At 35.9% G+C, this 14,390-nt stretch overlaps 1 protein-coding gene across 1 annotated transcript in view; it reads right to left on the reverse strand.

The window, feature by feature from the left end:
• Window positions 1-1,821: 1,821 nt before the first annotated feature.
• chm (lysine acetyltransferase chameau) overlaps window positions 1,822-14,390 on the reverse strand; it is a 107,393-nt gene continuing 94,824 nt past the window's right edge. The window contains exons 10-11 of the mRNA XM_088265805.1: window positions 3,214-3,467; window positions 1,822-2,085 (exon numbers count right to left, since the gene is read on the reverse strand). Coding sequence (XP_088121931.1) covers window positions 1,969-2,085; window positions 3,214-3,467 — 371 coding nt within the window. The 3' untranslated portion in view covers window positions 1,822-1,968. The remainder of the gene's footprint in view (window positions 2,086-3,213; window positions 3,468-14,390) is intronic.

Consider the following 14,390-nt stretch of genomic DNA (forward strand, 5'->3'; position numbering starts at 1 on the left):
CTCTCTTAAGCTCAAATAATTATATATTTTTTTTAATTCATTTTTGATAATCTTTTAAGAACACCTTTCCGGCAGTCTTAACAGCATATTTTGTGTGCAAACCTAACAGGTTAAAGATAGGCGTCAGGGCGCAGTCGGGTAGATGCTCGATCGCGAAATTGGCGTCACGGGTTCAAGTCCCGCCGATCGCAAAACGAGTTCAATAAATTTTTGTTTTCAATCAGTCTGGGTGTTTGCTTGAAATTGCACTAAAACAAGCTGTTAGGTCAGTATTTCCTTTAAACTAAATTAACTAACCATAAAGCCGCATCCTCGAAGGGGTAGGCAGTGAGAATAGAACCCCACACCACTGTCTTTGCAAAAACATTCTTCGCCTCTTTCCCGTTCATGCATCTCCTCACACATACCCGCTGATTATTTCGACTCTTAACCTGACTATTTATAAGTATTCGAAAAACCTGATCGTACTTAGTTTTTCTCGGTCTTCGTCTGCTCCTTCATACAACTACATTTGCCTCATTTCATTTAATAATAATTGTAATCATTAAAATGCTACTTATGCCCTTTTGCGTTGGAACGGTCGAATTGGTTAAGCGATATATGTATATTGTCACATTCATGCACACCGTCCGCGTCCGTAAGCCAAACTCAATCACGCATTGCCTTCCATCGTAAGAGTACTTTGTGATTTCCAGTCACATAACACCCCAGCGCAGATTTACAACGTACATATTAAGATTCCCTACATTTTAGAGATCACATGGTAGTACAAAATCACTTCCCTTATGAATTATATAATAATAATTTAATAATCTATATTTACAGATATCTTTAAATAGTTGTATTGTTAAATCTTACAATAAAAATAACAAAACTTCATAAGGTAGCGACTAGCGTCTACCGAACATCCGCCTGGCTGTACAAACTATCGCTCGTTAATACATTTTGTACAGAACAACGTATATTATTAATAAATTAATTAATTTTAATATATTTGATTGTCTCGTCGAGAATGAGAGGGTAGTTCGTAGAAAAGCAACGTGAAATGCTCGGGAAAGGAACCCGGAAGGACCGACACAGCTTACAGGTCAACCGCTGAGACGATTATCACTTTAGCTTATCTAGAGGTAGAACGAATAGTAATAATAAATACAATCTCACATGTACATAACTATAGAATAACGAAATCATTTCCTAATGCGGCAGGACACATTTCACCGCCTTTCATAAATTAACGCAATGTACAACAATCCGTTATGGCATCACTGCCGAATACTAATTTTAAAAACTTACCCTTATTTCGAGTGTTTCGGATATACAAAATAAGTCTGCAAAGTTTTCAGTTAAATTAATAAATAATCCTTAAAGACTAAACATATATACATAAAATTACAAGAGATTTTTCAATAAATCTGTCATTAGAACAACGATGCCTAAAGAAATATAAGAAAAACTAAATCATGACCTACTTAACATTAGGTCAAATCACACGATCGCAATTTTATTTAAGAAAATTGATCGGAATACGAGTTTCTATTATAGAATCGTTTCGATTATGAGTGAAAAGATTGGAACAAACAAAAAACATTTCTTTATCTATTATATACATATAACACGCTTCCACGGTGTCCGTTAATTGTTCTTCACTAGGTATTGCACTAAAAGAGAACATTTATTACACTATCACATTAAATCGAATGATACTTCCGAGTACTTCCGAGGAAATGCGAAAAGACGAAATCGAACCGGATGGCGTTCGAGCGAACAGCTCAAAAGGCAACACATTCCATAAGTAGGATGAATCTAATATAGATCATACTCGGTTACAGATTTCATTATTGCTTTCGAAATATTCAGTTGGAATGGAATCAGTGCCCGCCTGATGTTCAGCCGCAACTCGGGGGTCTCCTTCCGAGAGGAAGCGAGATGTCCTGATGATGTAGTGATGACCTAAGTCTGGGCGTGAGCTCAGGAGTTTCCTTGCGATGAGGGCGGCACGAAGGGTGTCCACCGCAAGCAGGCGGGGTCTATCTGCTTCACCTGGCCTCGGCGCTTCACGCGCTCCGTGTACTCGTCCAAGACATCCTGTTTGGGAAAAATACCGAGTAAATACCACGAATCACTTTACAGGAAACCTCGCTCAGTCTGGCCGGCTCATCGGATAGCTCAGAAAAAAATATTCATTAAAAATATTTAGTCGATTCAACCAATAAATCAATGCAACTTTCATTCGAGAACAATTAAAACGTTACGTTAAAACTTGTAAAAGCTACAGAGGCTGAAAATGCAACAAGATTCGGAAGAGTAAAGGTATCAGAAATGTAGAACTCTAGCATTTTATATGAAAAAACTAAGCATAACAATTGTGCTAGTAATTTAGGTCATTTTGCCGAAATTGCGAATTTCAAAATTTATTATATTTAAAATTTATTATTATTTCAGTTGTGGTATTATGGTTAGTGTTGTGGACTCCTGAGTTAGAGTTTTTCGGTTCTAACCCACTCTACCACAATTTGACACCCATTTCTAATATTGCGCAGCTGAGGCTCACAGAAATAGTATGAAAATGAAGTATTTTTCTAAATAATAAAAATATAAATAACTATCTCATTTTATTAAATTACTTATTTTAATAAAAAAAGATAGAAAAAAGAGAATGTGGTTTCGAATGTACCGACTACTTTAAGCAACATTTTGTATGGTTCATTATTTATTTTAAATCCAAAAACATTTATATATCAACTATTAAAATAAACACTGATTTTAAGAGTCTACTTAATTGTAATTCATTGTTAATAGCACATAAAAAAATTGTGACAATTGTTTCGCCTTGTTATGGCATTTGCAAACTAATGACATTAGTTTGAAAATGCCATAACAAGGCGAAACAATTGTGACAAATTTTATTTTTGTGTTTTAAACAACAAAATACAATTAAGTAGACTCTAAAAATCAGCGTTTATTTTAACAGTTGATATGTAAATTAAAATGGAGTTCTACAAATTAAACGCTAAAAATTAAAAAACATTAATATATCGACCGGTTATTTATTTATATGAAATATTTAATGTAAAATTTTTTTAAAATTGATTTTATGAATTATTCAGAAGCTATGGTTTCAAACAGTTTAAAAAAATGGTAGCCGGATTAAGCGAGGTAAACCTGTATGCTATGTTGATGTATGTGTATGACCAAGAATAAACGACGACTGACCTGTCTCTTGAGAATGATGTGTTTTCCCTTCCAGTACTTCATCATCCCCAGGGCCTGCAGCGTGCTGACGATGTCGTACGAGTTGATGGCCATCTCCTGGGACATGTCCCGGATGGAGAGCATCGCCCCGGGGTGCGCGCACAGGTGCTGCAGCAGCACGTCCTTCCAGTAGGAGCGGTAGGAGATCAGCCCGAGGTCGGAGAGCGGCTTCTCCGGAGAGCCTATCTTGCCTTCCACCCTGGTGAGCAGGTAACCTGGAAGAAGGGGGCACCATTTAAATATTTATTTTATCATATATTATACACAATTACAAACTAAAATTTACGGTAATATGCCCGCCCTCACTGAGTTTTCCAGTGCCAAGGGGAACATAACATTTTTAACTCTAACATTGGGGTACAATCATATTTTTCGTATTTTATCTCATTCGCACGAAATGGCGATTCAGATAATGCAGTGGTTTTTTTTATCGTAAATTATACGAAAAAATGGTTGCCTGTAAAAATAATTAAAGTATGACACATTGAAAGACACATCTCTTATGATAATAAAAGATACAAAATTGATTTATGATACAGATAAATGATTTAATTCCAAATAAGATAACATGAAGAAAATAAGACATATTCAAGTACATTGAATCCCCAAAATTGGACGTATGAGTGTCGGAATATTTCGGGTGCTCGGACGATATGCTGGGATGTGCAAGCAAGGCGATTCAACTTCGTTATTCAAGGAAGCTCGAGGAACTAATGGGCAGTTAGTTCTATAGGTAGGGTGTGTGCGTTTTATCCGCAATACAGACTATATTGGAGAATCTTTAGAGAAACGAAGATCTGATTTACGAATGCAAGAAAATGAATTTGATTTGATTTCTAGGCACAAACAATTAGCGCCAAAAGTACCGTGACCGGTGCCGGTGCAATATATAAACATTGTTCCGCTTGTGTGCCAAATTATAGAAAATGCCTTCACGAACACTTCGAGATACATAAATTAAACGGCAAAAGTAATAAACTTAATCTCTCATTTAATTAGTAACATTGAAGTTTTTACTGATATCATAAGAGGCATACGTCACAGTCCAGTGGAACTTCTCTTATGGCGCGGTGGTACAACGGTCGGCGATGAGATCGTTCAACTCGGCTTCCATAAAGCCAATTAGGATGGTGAATGTTTTAAAAATGCCAGGTTAATGGATGTTACTATAAAAACGCCGATAAAGCATGTCGTTCGCGGTAGAGAAGACAAAGTTACCCGAGTAAATGTCCGAAAACTGACTTAGGTTCACGGAACGGTAATTAAAACTAAAATATTTTTAAAAAGTTGTATTATTTTAATAGTTAAAGACGCACGCATTTATCCATTACGTTGTTGGGTTGATGTAGTGGAAAAATATGGTTTATTTGTATTTATCACGCTGCGGTCATTATTCTTGTAGGGCGCCACGAACAGGGAAGCTCCAAGTGAGGAAACAGTATAAAACTGAGACTCTTAGCTTTCGTTTGGTACAAATAAATATAAATACCAGAGTGTTCCTTAAAATGAAGATATTGTGAAGGCCTTACTATATTTTCGTATAAACCGCCCATACCTCATACTGGTATGGGCAATCTACTCACGCAGATGTCTTCTGACGGCATACAGGTAATTATTTCATATAAAAAATTCATTACAAACAGCCCCATTAATTTTAGAAGTAAAGACCGAAAAATATTATTCAATATCAATCTGAACGTAATGGACCCAGAAATATAGCGAGGAGTATATGCCCGTACATTGGAAACAAGCGAGCATGAGATTAAATTGTAAAAATGAATTGTTTTTTTTTTATAGGTAAAGGGGGGATATTAAGGCAATTTTCTGGGTTATCGAGGATTTTAATTGCGAAATCAGATTGATAATGATGACCGTTGCTTAGTGTGAATTCCTGGCGCTTCAGCGTGCTACCAGCGGAGCGCGAACTCCGAGAGCCGATAATTAATTCCGCAGCGGACTGAACCGAACACGCAAACACTGAAACCACACGGCCGAATGCTCGCAGATGAAATGAGAGAGACTACCTCTACTCGGTGGTTGCGCAAATAATTAGTATGAAAAGCGTGGACCTCTACTCGTTCAAATTGATATTAACACACTAAGGGCGTTTGTCCACTACACGGGATTTCACCGTCCGGCAGTCCGGTTTTGAAAAATGAAAACGACTATCACAGTTTAGCATGATCGAATTTACGCGCAACGTGTTCACGCACCGATCAAGAGCACCGATCCGAGGAAATATGGACAAAAGCACAAGCCAATCATCGTATTAAAACGATAACTGACGTGCCGGACGATAAAATTCCGTGTAATTCCGGGTATCGGACAAGCGCCCTAAGGACGGGAAGGGTGTTTTTAGCTTCTGCGCCGGCCTCATTTCAAAGTCAGAAAAGAGAGAATTATTTAATGTTTTTAATATTAATATTATGTACCAATGTCATTTTTAAGGTCTTAACTATGTATACACAATAATAAAATCCCGTCGCCGGCGGTCCGCAAGCGTAAAAAACACCCGTCTGAAACAATTTTAAAAAATCGAACACAAGGAGTATTGCTCCGTCGTAAAATGGTCACCCCGACCATTTTTTTTTTCAGAACCGATATGCTTTAAAGGGTATTTCACCCATCGATGTCGATTTGCTACTTTGTAGTTGTTAACAGCGACGAGCATTCATTTTCAGCGAGTGAATGATTCATCGCGCATACAAGTGAATCACAATAATTCAGTGTATCGAGGCCAGTCGGTGTGAACCAAATATCAAGTGATTTCGCATTAAATGTGCGAAGTGAAGTGAGTCAGTGAATTTGATCTTCAACACGAAACCGTAGGAGTAGCTACAAATTCTTTATTTTCAGAGGGTGACAATATATTTATTTCATATTAAAATTTTACTTTCTTCTTTTTAGATTTAACAACCCTACCTTCGGGTCATTTTCAGACATATTTTTTTTTATAATCAAACAAAAAATCACAACGTTTGTTGTCATAAAATATGTCAGGTATGAAACCTGACAAAAATTTGTCAGTGTATCCGGTACGCATTAAATATTTTTGGAACAGATATCTTTTCTCGTGCGCGTAGGTCATACGGGTAAGCGCGGAATGGTGAAGAAAAATCGCGCGTATCACGTACGTTCGTATGTGTAGGGCGGTTAAAACACAATTCTGAATCACTATTCATACCAAAGCATGCATAGGGCATCGGGCCGACCCGACATACGACATTTAGTGCGGTTTCATAATGCAATGGTCAATTATATGAAGGCAAAATGATCAGATCTTTTTTTAAGGGAATAACCCGCAAAGCCTCTTTAAGAGGCTTGTCTGCAGGTAGGATAGTAAGGATAGAGAAGGTAAATGTGGAAAATACACCTTAAAAATCCAGGCCAATTGAAAATAAATCCACCTTAAATTTATTTTGCAATTGGTGGGAATCAAACCCGAGACGCTAGTTTCATAGTGATTTCTACCCAACTACGCCATGGCGCCTGTCGATCTACGCTGCAGATCTGCAGATCAGATATCAAAATGGAAGATATTTAAAGGTATGTATATACAGATTAATCTTCCCACATAAAATTTCTTATTAATTTCCTTTTTTCTCTTTGCCATATAAAAGTAATATCATTAATTGTGAGCTGCTTTGCGTACCTAATGGCTATGAAACTCGGAGATGGACACCACTTGTTTGTACAAGCCAGTAAAAGTACAATGAAATCGAGACGTAATTACTCAACATATATTTAATAGCAAAGCTCTTGTCTCTGTAATATGGGTTTTTATTATTTAATGCGGCAGGCAATATTAAATCATGGTTAACTTTGTAGTACGGGGCATACAGAGAGCGATAATAGCTAAAACTATAGTGATCACTCAATGTGAAAATGAGATGCATAAAACATGAGGTTATGGAAACATAATGGAAAATTAAAAGCTTCCGGTGGAATCGTAGTCCCGAGATTTCTAATTACGCACGTGTAGACGCACTCATGTAACTAACCGCATAATGGCATTCCGTCACCGATTATGATAAAGCAATCGAACAATCTTAACAAGACGGTACAGTTAGTTACGTTAGTTACTAGTTACTAGCCTTCAGTGAGAGAGGATGCGCCCGGTACGGCGAGCCTGCAGGTCTCGTCTTTTGGGCCAGGTTTTTTATATTTATTTATTATCATCATATACATAATTACAAATGACAGATTACGGTAATGTGCCCTCACTGAATGTTTCCGTTACAATGGACATTTCTAACGCTAGAATCATGGGTGTCTTTTTCGAATATGAAAATGTTGACGATTTAGACACGTTTTTGGAATATTTTTTTTTTGCGTTATGGCCCTTTGGCATTTGACCAGCGATATATTTATATAATAAATTTCGATTTGTAATTTCCACTATTCATTTTGGAACATAGGATTAAGTAAGGTTAACAAGATTGAAACACAAATAAAAAACGTTTGAAAAAGATAAAACAAAACTAACAATGTATTTGTGATTTTCAGTATTTTGGATTGTGTCCGCCGTAAGTTAAAGTAGTTTTAGTAAGCGTGTTTAGTTACCGGGCTGGAGGTCTCGGGTTCGATTCCCAGGGGGGGGGTAAAAATAAATATTATTGATTTACACTATAATATTAATTTGATACTACCCTGGACTGATCCCAAAAGCGCAGGAATGATCACTTTGCCTTCATATAAGGATCAAGATAACACAGCGTCAAAACGCTGCAGTGCCCTATGCACCATTGGGTGCGGATAAGGGTTCGGGAAGAAGACGTCTTAACATAGATGATGAAGAATACGGAAGCCTGGGTTTAGTCCGACTGCTTCCAGACGCACCCGCATATCATTACGCCAGCATACAGGCACTGTATGTATACCACGTGTGTTTTGGATCTTGTAGTTGTCTATATAGTTGGGATATGTGTGGTCAGGTCTCCGGATCATGTCAGGCGTCAGGCGTCAGGCGTCGGTCCCCGTTCCAGTCCAGGGTGCAGGGACTGCCGGACAAGGCGCTCGGTCTCGCACCAGGGAGCGCAGATAACGATACAGATACGGACTCACTCAGACGTAGATAACGTATAAACATGGCTACAGTTTAAAACGTTGAAGGTGGTACGTCGGGTGTGAGGTGTGAGGTACTCGTACATAACCCTGGCGTTAGTATAAGCTCGGTTGGGTTTCAATTGAAACGCATTTAACGTAAGCACAGATTAAACTACAGTATCTACTCAATGAATTAGGGCCACGAAGAATTTCGCGCAATTTCTCAATTCAAACAGGAATAACTCGGAGAAAACCTTGAATAAAACAACATTGAATTTTATTTACACATGAACACTTTATTACGCTTAAATTATGCATATATTTTTATATAAATATAGTTAGTATTTAGTATTTCCACCTTTGGCAGAAATAACTGCCTCAATTCTTTTTGGCATACTTAAAATGCACTGTTTTATCATGTTTTTTATTTCTTCGTCTTCTGACCAAATTTTCTGAATATTTTTTTTTTAGACAGTCTACTGTCGGATTTGGAAATGAGTATACCTTATTTTTTAACATGCTCCATACGTTTTCTATAGGATTAAGGTCCGGAGAATTTCCAGGCCAGGGGAGCAAAGGCAAATTTTTGTTAGACAAAAATTTTATTATTGATTTAGCCCGGTGGCAAGGTGCCTCATCCTGCATGAAGGTGTATGGACCTTCTGTTGGGTCGAGTGTATGGTAGAAGGGCAATAAAATTCGTTCGAAGACCTGCTTATAGGAATTTTGGTTCATTGTTCCTTCCACGAAAAACAACGGCCCAGGTAAATTGTTAATAATACATGACCATATCATTGTTGCAGGGGGGTGTTTGATAACTTTTACCACACAGACCTCATTGTAACGTTTCATTGGTGTTCTCCTGACGAATCGACGGCTCTCTGTTACGGCTTCTAACCGGCACTCATCACTAAAGATGACCTGAAAAATAATGAAAATTTAAGTTTAATTCAAATATATAAGTTTATTTACTAAAATGATATGTTTAAAATTCAATTTAAATAAATACCTTTTTCCAATCATCTACCGAGTAATTTCGATGTAGCCTGGCCCATTTTAATCGATCCGCTTTCATTCGTGGTGTCAATTTTGGTACTTTTACAGGGCGCCTGCATTTCAGATTTACTTCGTAAAGACGTCGCCTCAGTGTTGATACCGATATATTTATACCCTCTTCTTCCAATTTTATTTTTAATGTTTTTGCTGATGCACTACGGTTTTCTAAGGCACTTTGAACGATTTTTCGATCAGTCCTCGGTGTTGTTTTTCTAATCCTACTACAGTTCTTTCGCCGATTGCTGGTGGCGGGTGACTGATTTTTTATTGATTTTGAAATTCTGTCCACTGTTTGACGAGAAACGTTTTATTTTTTTGAAATTTCTCTATTAGATAGTATTCCTAATTTCAGTAGCACTATAACACTAGACTTTTTTTCCTCAGAAATGTCTTTACTTTTTCCCATTTTGTCCTTTTCAAAAAAAACACTTGTGTTTACAATTTTTTTTTATACTTTATGAACTAAAATTAAAAATTAAGTTTTTTTCACAAGACACGATAACTATATAACCTCTCTGAACAAAACAACAACCAGAACTCAAGAAACTTCACTAATAAATGAGATAGGACTATTTTTTGAACTTTCAACTATCTGTCTACCTGTGCTAATTAGGGACCTTTCTCAGAAAAAGGGTTTGAAATTTCGTAAAGGCTTAAATAATCCAGGTATATTTTACAGATTATTGAAGGTGATATACATGATATTAGATGTCAATAGAAAACTTAAAGTATTTATGTAAAATAAATATAATAATCCAAAAGATTTCAGAGTATTCAAAAAAAATAATGGGTGGCCCTAATTCATTGAGTAGATACTGTACATACATACATTTTTGACATCTCAACACAAATAAAGAAGTAATTTATTATTAGATTAAAACCAATATTTTTAGCTTTTCCACTTTTTTATTTGACCAGCGACCGGGTTTCGTCGTTACCGACATCATCAGACTGGTACCAGGATCACCAGTCTGATGATGTCGGTAACGACGAAACCCGGTCGCTGGTCAAATAAAAAAGTGGAAAAGCTAAAAATATTGGTTTTAATCTAATAATAAATTAAAAATGCAATTCCATCACGAAGTGTCAGTGGATAATATAAATCTATCAAATAAAGAAGAATATGGAATTTTCAATTAATGTTTTACTTAGTAAATACCACTATTTCTTAAAATCTACTGTGACACGTATTTCGATTCGAAATACGTGTCACAGTAGATTTTAAGAAATAGTGGTATTTACTAAGTAAAACATTCATTAAAAATGGATAGATACCACAAAGTGACTGCCGAATCAATTAATGAAAGAATATGAAAATCTGGGTATTTACAGGGCTTACGAGCGTCATACGCAGGTTTAAGTGATCACTTCACACGCGTGTAACATCAACCATTGTTTCTTGTTAAGCTCTAAAGCTTAACAAGAAACAAATAAGAATCCTAACCTTGACCTTGACAGGACATTGCAGACTGAGGAAACACATGACAAATTTTGGAAACTCTTACCACCAAGACAGGTCGTGCGCTATATGACTCATGTAGGTCTTGAGTCAGCTATGATACAGAGGGAGGTCACAATATACCTAATATGGTCGCAGTGACATAAGGGATGCAAGATCCCTTGACCTCATAATAAAATAATAAAATTAAAAAAGACATTAACCAATTTTACCCATGATTGACCATGACACTACTCAAATTCTTCTAAATATATTGATCAAACTTCTAGATATATTGATCACAGGATACGAGAGTTCACTAGAGACATTTTACCAAGCAAAGACTGAAAGCTGAAACGAACCACATAAGAAATAAAATAATCCAATGATTTTAGACTTTTAACAAACGAACCGCGAGGAATGGTGCAACGGTTACGATGTATTGGCCAAAGGCTGTTTCGATATAATGACGACAGAAACTCGGGAACTTTTTCCTTAAACGCCCTAAATTTAAGTTTAGATAGCACACATCGATCACACCGCGGTCGAGTATCTACCTATGTGTACCTAGTAATGAATTCAGCGCCCGAGATGCGATATTTAATCCTTCGAAGCTATTAATCTCTTACCTCGAGTCTGAGGGCCCGTCTGTAAAGCGGTAAGGGCGCAAGTGTGTGTGTATGTAAGTGTATGTATGTGTGTGTGTGTGTGTGTGTGTGTGTGGGCGGTGGGATGGGCGAGAGGAAGAGAGAACTTTCCAGACGCTGGGTGGTATGCAGACAGTATTCGATCCGCCAAAGCCAGTTTGGGGTTAGATCAAGAACTCCGAGAAGAATGGGAAGACAGCGAAACGCGGGCGAATTAAACCAGACAGTGCGATCCTCTTCTATTAACTAAGGACTGGAAAAATCGTTCTTCTGTTTCGGGGACAACTTTTTATCGGCGATCTCTGGTGTTACGAAAATTTTGCAGCTCCTCAAATCTGGGATAAATAGGTCGATGAGGCTATTTTCAGCTCAAATGCACATTATTTTTAGGGTGATTTTTAGATACCTTGTCTACACATAAATGTAGAATTGAAATATTCGTTTGAATAAAAATAAATAATTTCTTGAATGTTTTCCGCAGATACTTTGTGGCACATTTTATAAACTTTATAAAATTAATTAACTTTGTTTTCACCATTTTTTTATGAATATAATTTAATCTACCGGTTTCGACAAGAACCTTGTCATCATCAGGGTTTATTTTAATTCAAAAACATTAAAATACTCTCACCAAAAACTTCCACACACTGCATAAAAATTTAGGATTTTTACGGAGTTTGTGGAAGTTTTTGGTCAGAGTATTTTATATTTTTAATGTATTTGAATTAAAATAAGCCCTGATGATGACAAGGTTCTTGTCGAAACCGGTAGGTTGTATTGTATTAATGAAAAGGTGTTGAAAACAAAGTTAGCAAATTAATTTTATAAAACATAAATAAATAAACTTTTTGACATCTCAACGTAGATAAAGAAGAATATGGAAGTCTAGGTATTTATTTACAGGGTTTATGACCAGTCATAGGCTGGTAAAGTGGTCACTTTACACACGCGTAATATTTCTGTACACATAACGTGTACAACCTGTAAATACCCAGACTTCCATTATCTTTTTCATCTATGTTGAGATGTCAAAATGTAAAAATAACTCCTAAATGAAGAAACGCACTTTACAAGGATTACTATATACTCAAAAATGTTGTGAATAAAAAATAAAATAATAAAAACACCTCAAATCAGATGTTAAAAATATGGAACGCTTTGTAATAAGTTAAAGATTCGTTTCTTGAATGTTTTTCACAGATACTTTGTGGCACATTTTATGAACTTAATAAAATAAAACAACTTTGTTTTAACCACTTTTTATTGGTGCACTTTTTCCAACCGGTTTCGACGAGAACCTTGTCATCATCAGGGTTTATGTACTAAATTCTAAAACATTGAAATACTCATAGTTAGGTTAAAGTTAATTACCCTTCCCTTACGATACCAAAAACTTCCACGCACTCCGTACACAATATGAAAATATGATTTAAAAAACGGGAAAAAACTCCTAAATGTTGTTTTTATTGGGCATCGCGTAGCGAATACGCCAACTCAGAAAGATTAAAGATTCGTATTTACTTTTTACTGTGTCTTGAAAAAAAACGGGTTTTGTTGCAGGTATGATTTTGGTCCTAAAGCCTCAATTTATGAAGCTATCCCGAGGTATGGTGATTTGAAGCATTCAATTAATGATCGTCGCGTGCGATAAGGATATTTGCGGAGCACTCTATTATCACGATGAGGATGCGTACACAGCATTTCTTTGTTCGTTGAATAATATGTTTTTCAAGGACTTGATACATCGTAAAAATCTCATTTTTGTTTGTAGAGATGCACCGACTACTGATTCGGTCGACTACCGTCAATATCATTTTAACCTATTAATTGATTCGTCGGTCACTTTGTAGTAAAATGTATCCATTTTTAAGTTAAGTTTCACTTGGTGAATACCACTATTTCTTAAAAATCTATTATGTAACGTGTTTCGATGCATTTCGCATAATTTTCAAACACCGTATGTGAAGTTAAGTATGACTAAAACCTCTCCCCTATTGTCTATGTTCCTACTGATAAAAAAATAAAAATCAATAAATAAAAATAAGAAACATTTCTTAACCCTCTTCAACTTCAACGTCTCAATGACACAACTCTAAATTTTAAACTTGGTAAACCTTTATTTATTGTTTCGGCATTAACTTTGTGGTAAGACATGTTACAATGATTAAAGAAAACACTTCGTTTTTTGCCACTTGAGTTTTATTATAGACTATATGTTTCAGAAGTTAAACTTCTATCATTCAGGTCTGTATAATAAAAAAAAAACCTTGGTAAACCTTAAATAAAAAAAAATTAAGCCGACTATTCAAACTTCAAAAAAATCGTCTTATACTTCTACAGCATAAAAACCATTGTTTTTGTATCACAATTTCCTATTCATTAACAGTATTGGTGCAAAAAATAATAAACGGAAATAAACGATCATTTTTGAAAAATATCTGTTATGTAAAAAATTTACCATAGGTATCCTCAGAATAAAATTATTCTTTAGATTTTCTATTACGCGACTAGTCGGCAATGTCGGCAAAGACCGAAAGAACGGCTCAGCTGGCTCTGTCTATAAGTGAGTGGATCTCTAATCTGTTAGAATGATAGTAAGAGATAAGAGCGTGAAAGATATTGCGTTTTAATCTGCGTAATTATGTACTCAACATGAAGTACGTATGTACCCAAAAATAGTTTTGGAAAATATTTTAATACTTCCACAAGATAAATGATAGAGAAAATATCGTTATCAAGTTAACTGATTAATGCATTTATGCCAGAGTTAGAAGATTGGAGATAAAATAATTAATTCATTTGAAAAAAGTTCAACTTTCTCCACATACTTTTACGTATAAGACCATTCTATAAAAATAAATAAAAATCGATTAAATACGACTTTGCCTTGAGATCATTTTATTAGATGTTAAATTCTAAGAAAAACATGAAAACGACGCAAAATGGCTTAA

This window comes from Brachycentrus maculatus, unplaced genomic scaffold (genome assembly GCF_059751285.1).
Source record: "Brachycentrus maculatus isolate JH-2025_06_01 unplaced genomic scaffold, ASM5975128v1 h1tg000258l, whole genome shotgun sequence".
In the NCBI taxonomy this organism is placed as follows: Eukaryota; Metazoa; Arthropoda; class Insecta; order Trichoptera; family Brachycentridae; genus Brachycentrus; species Brachycentrus maculatus.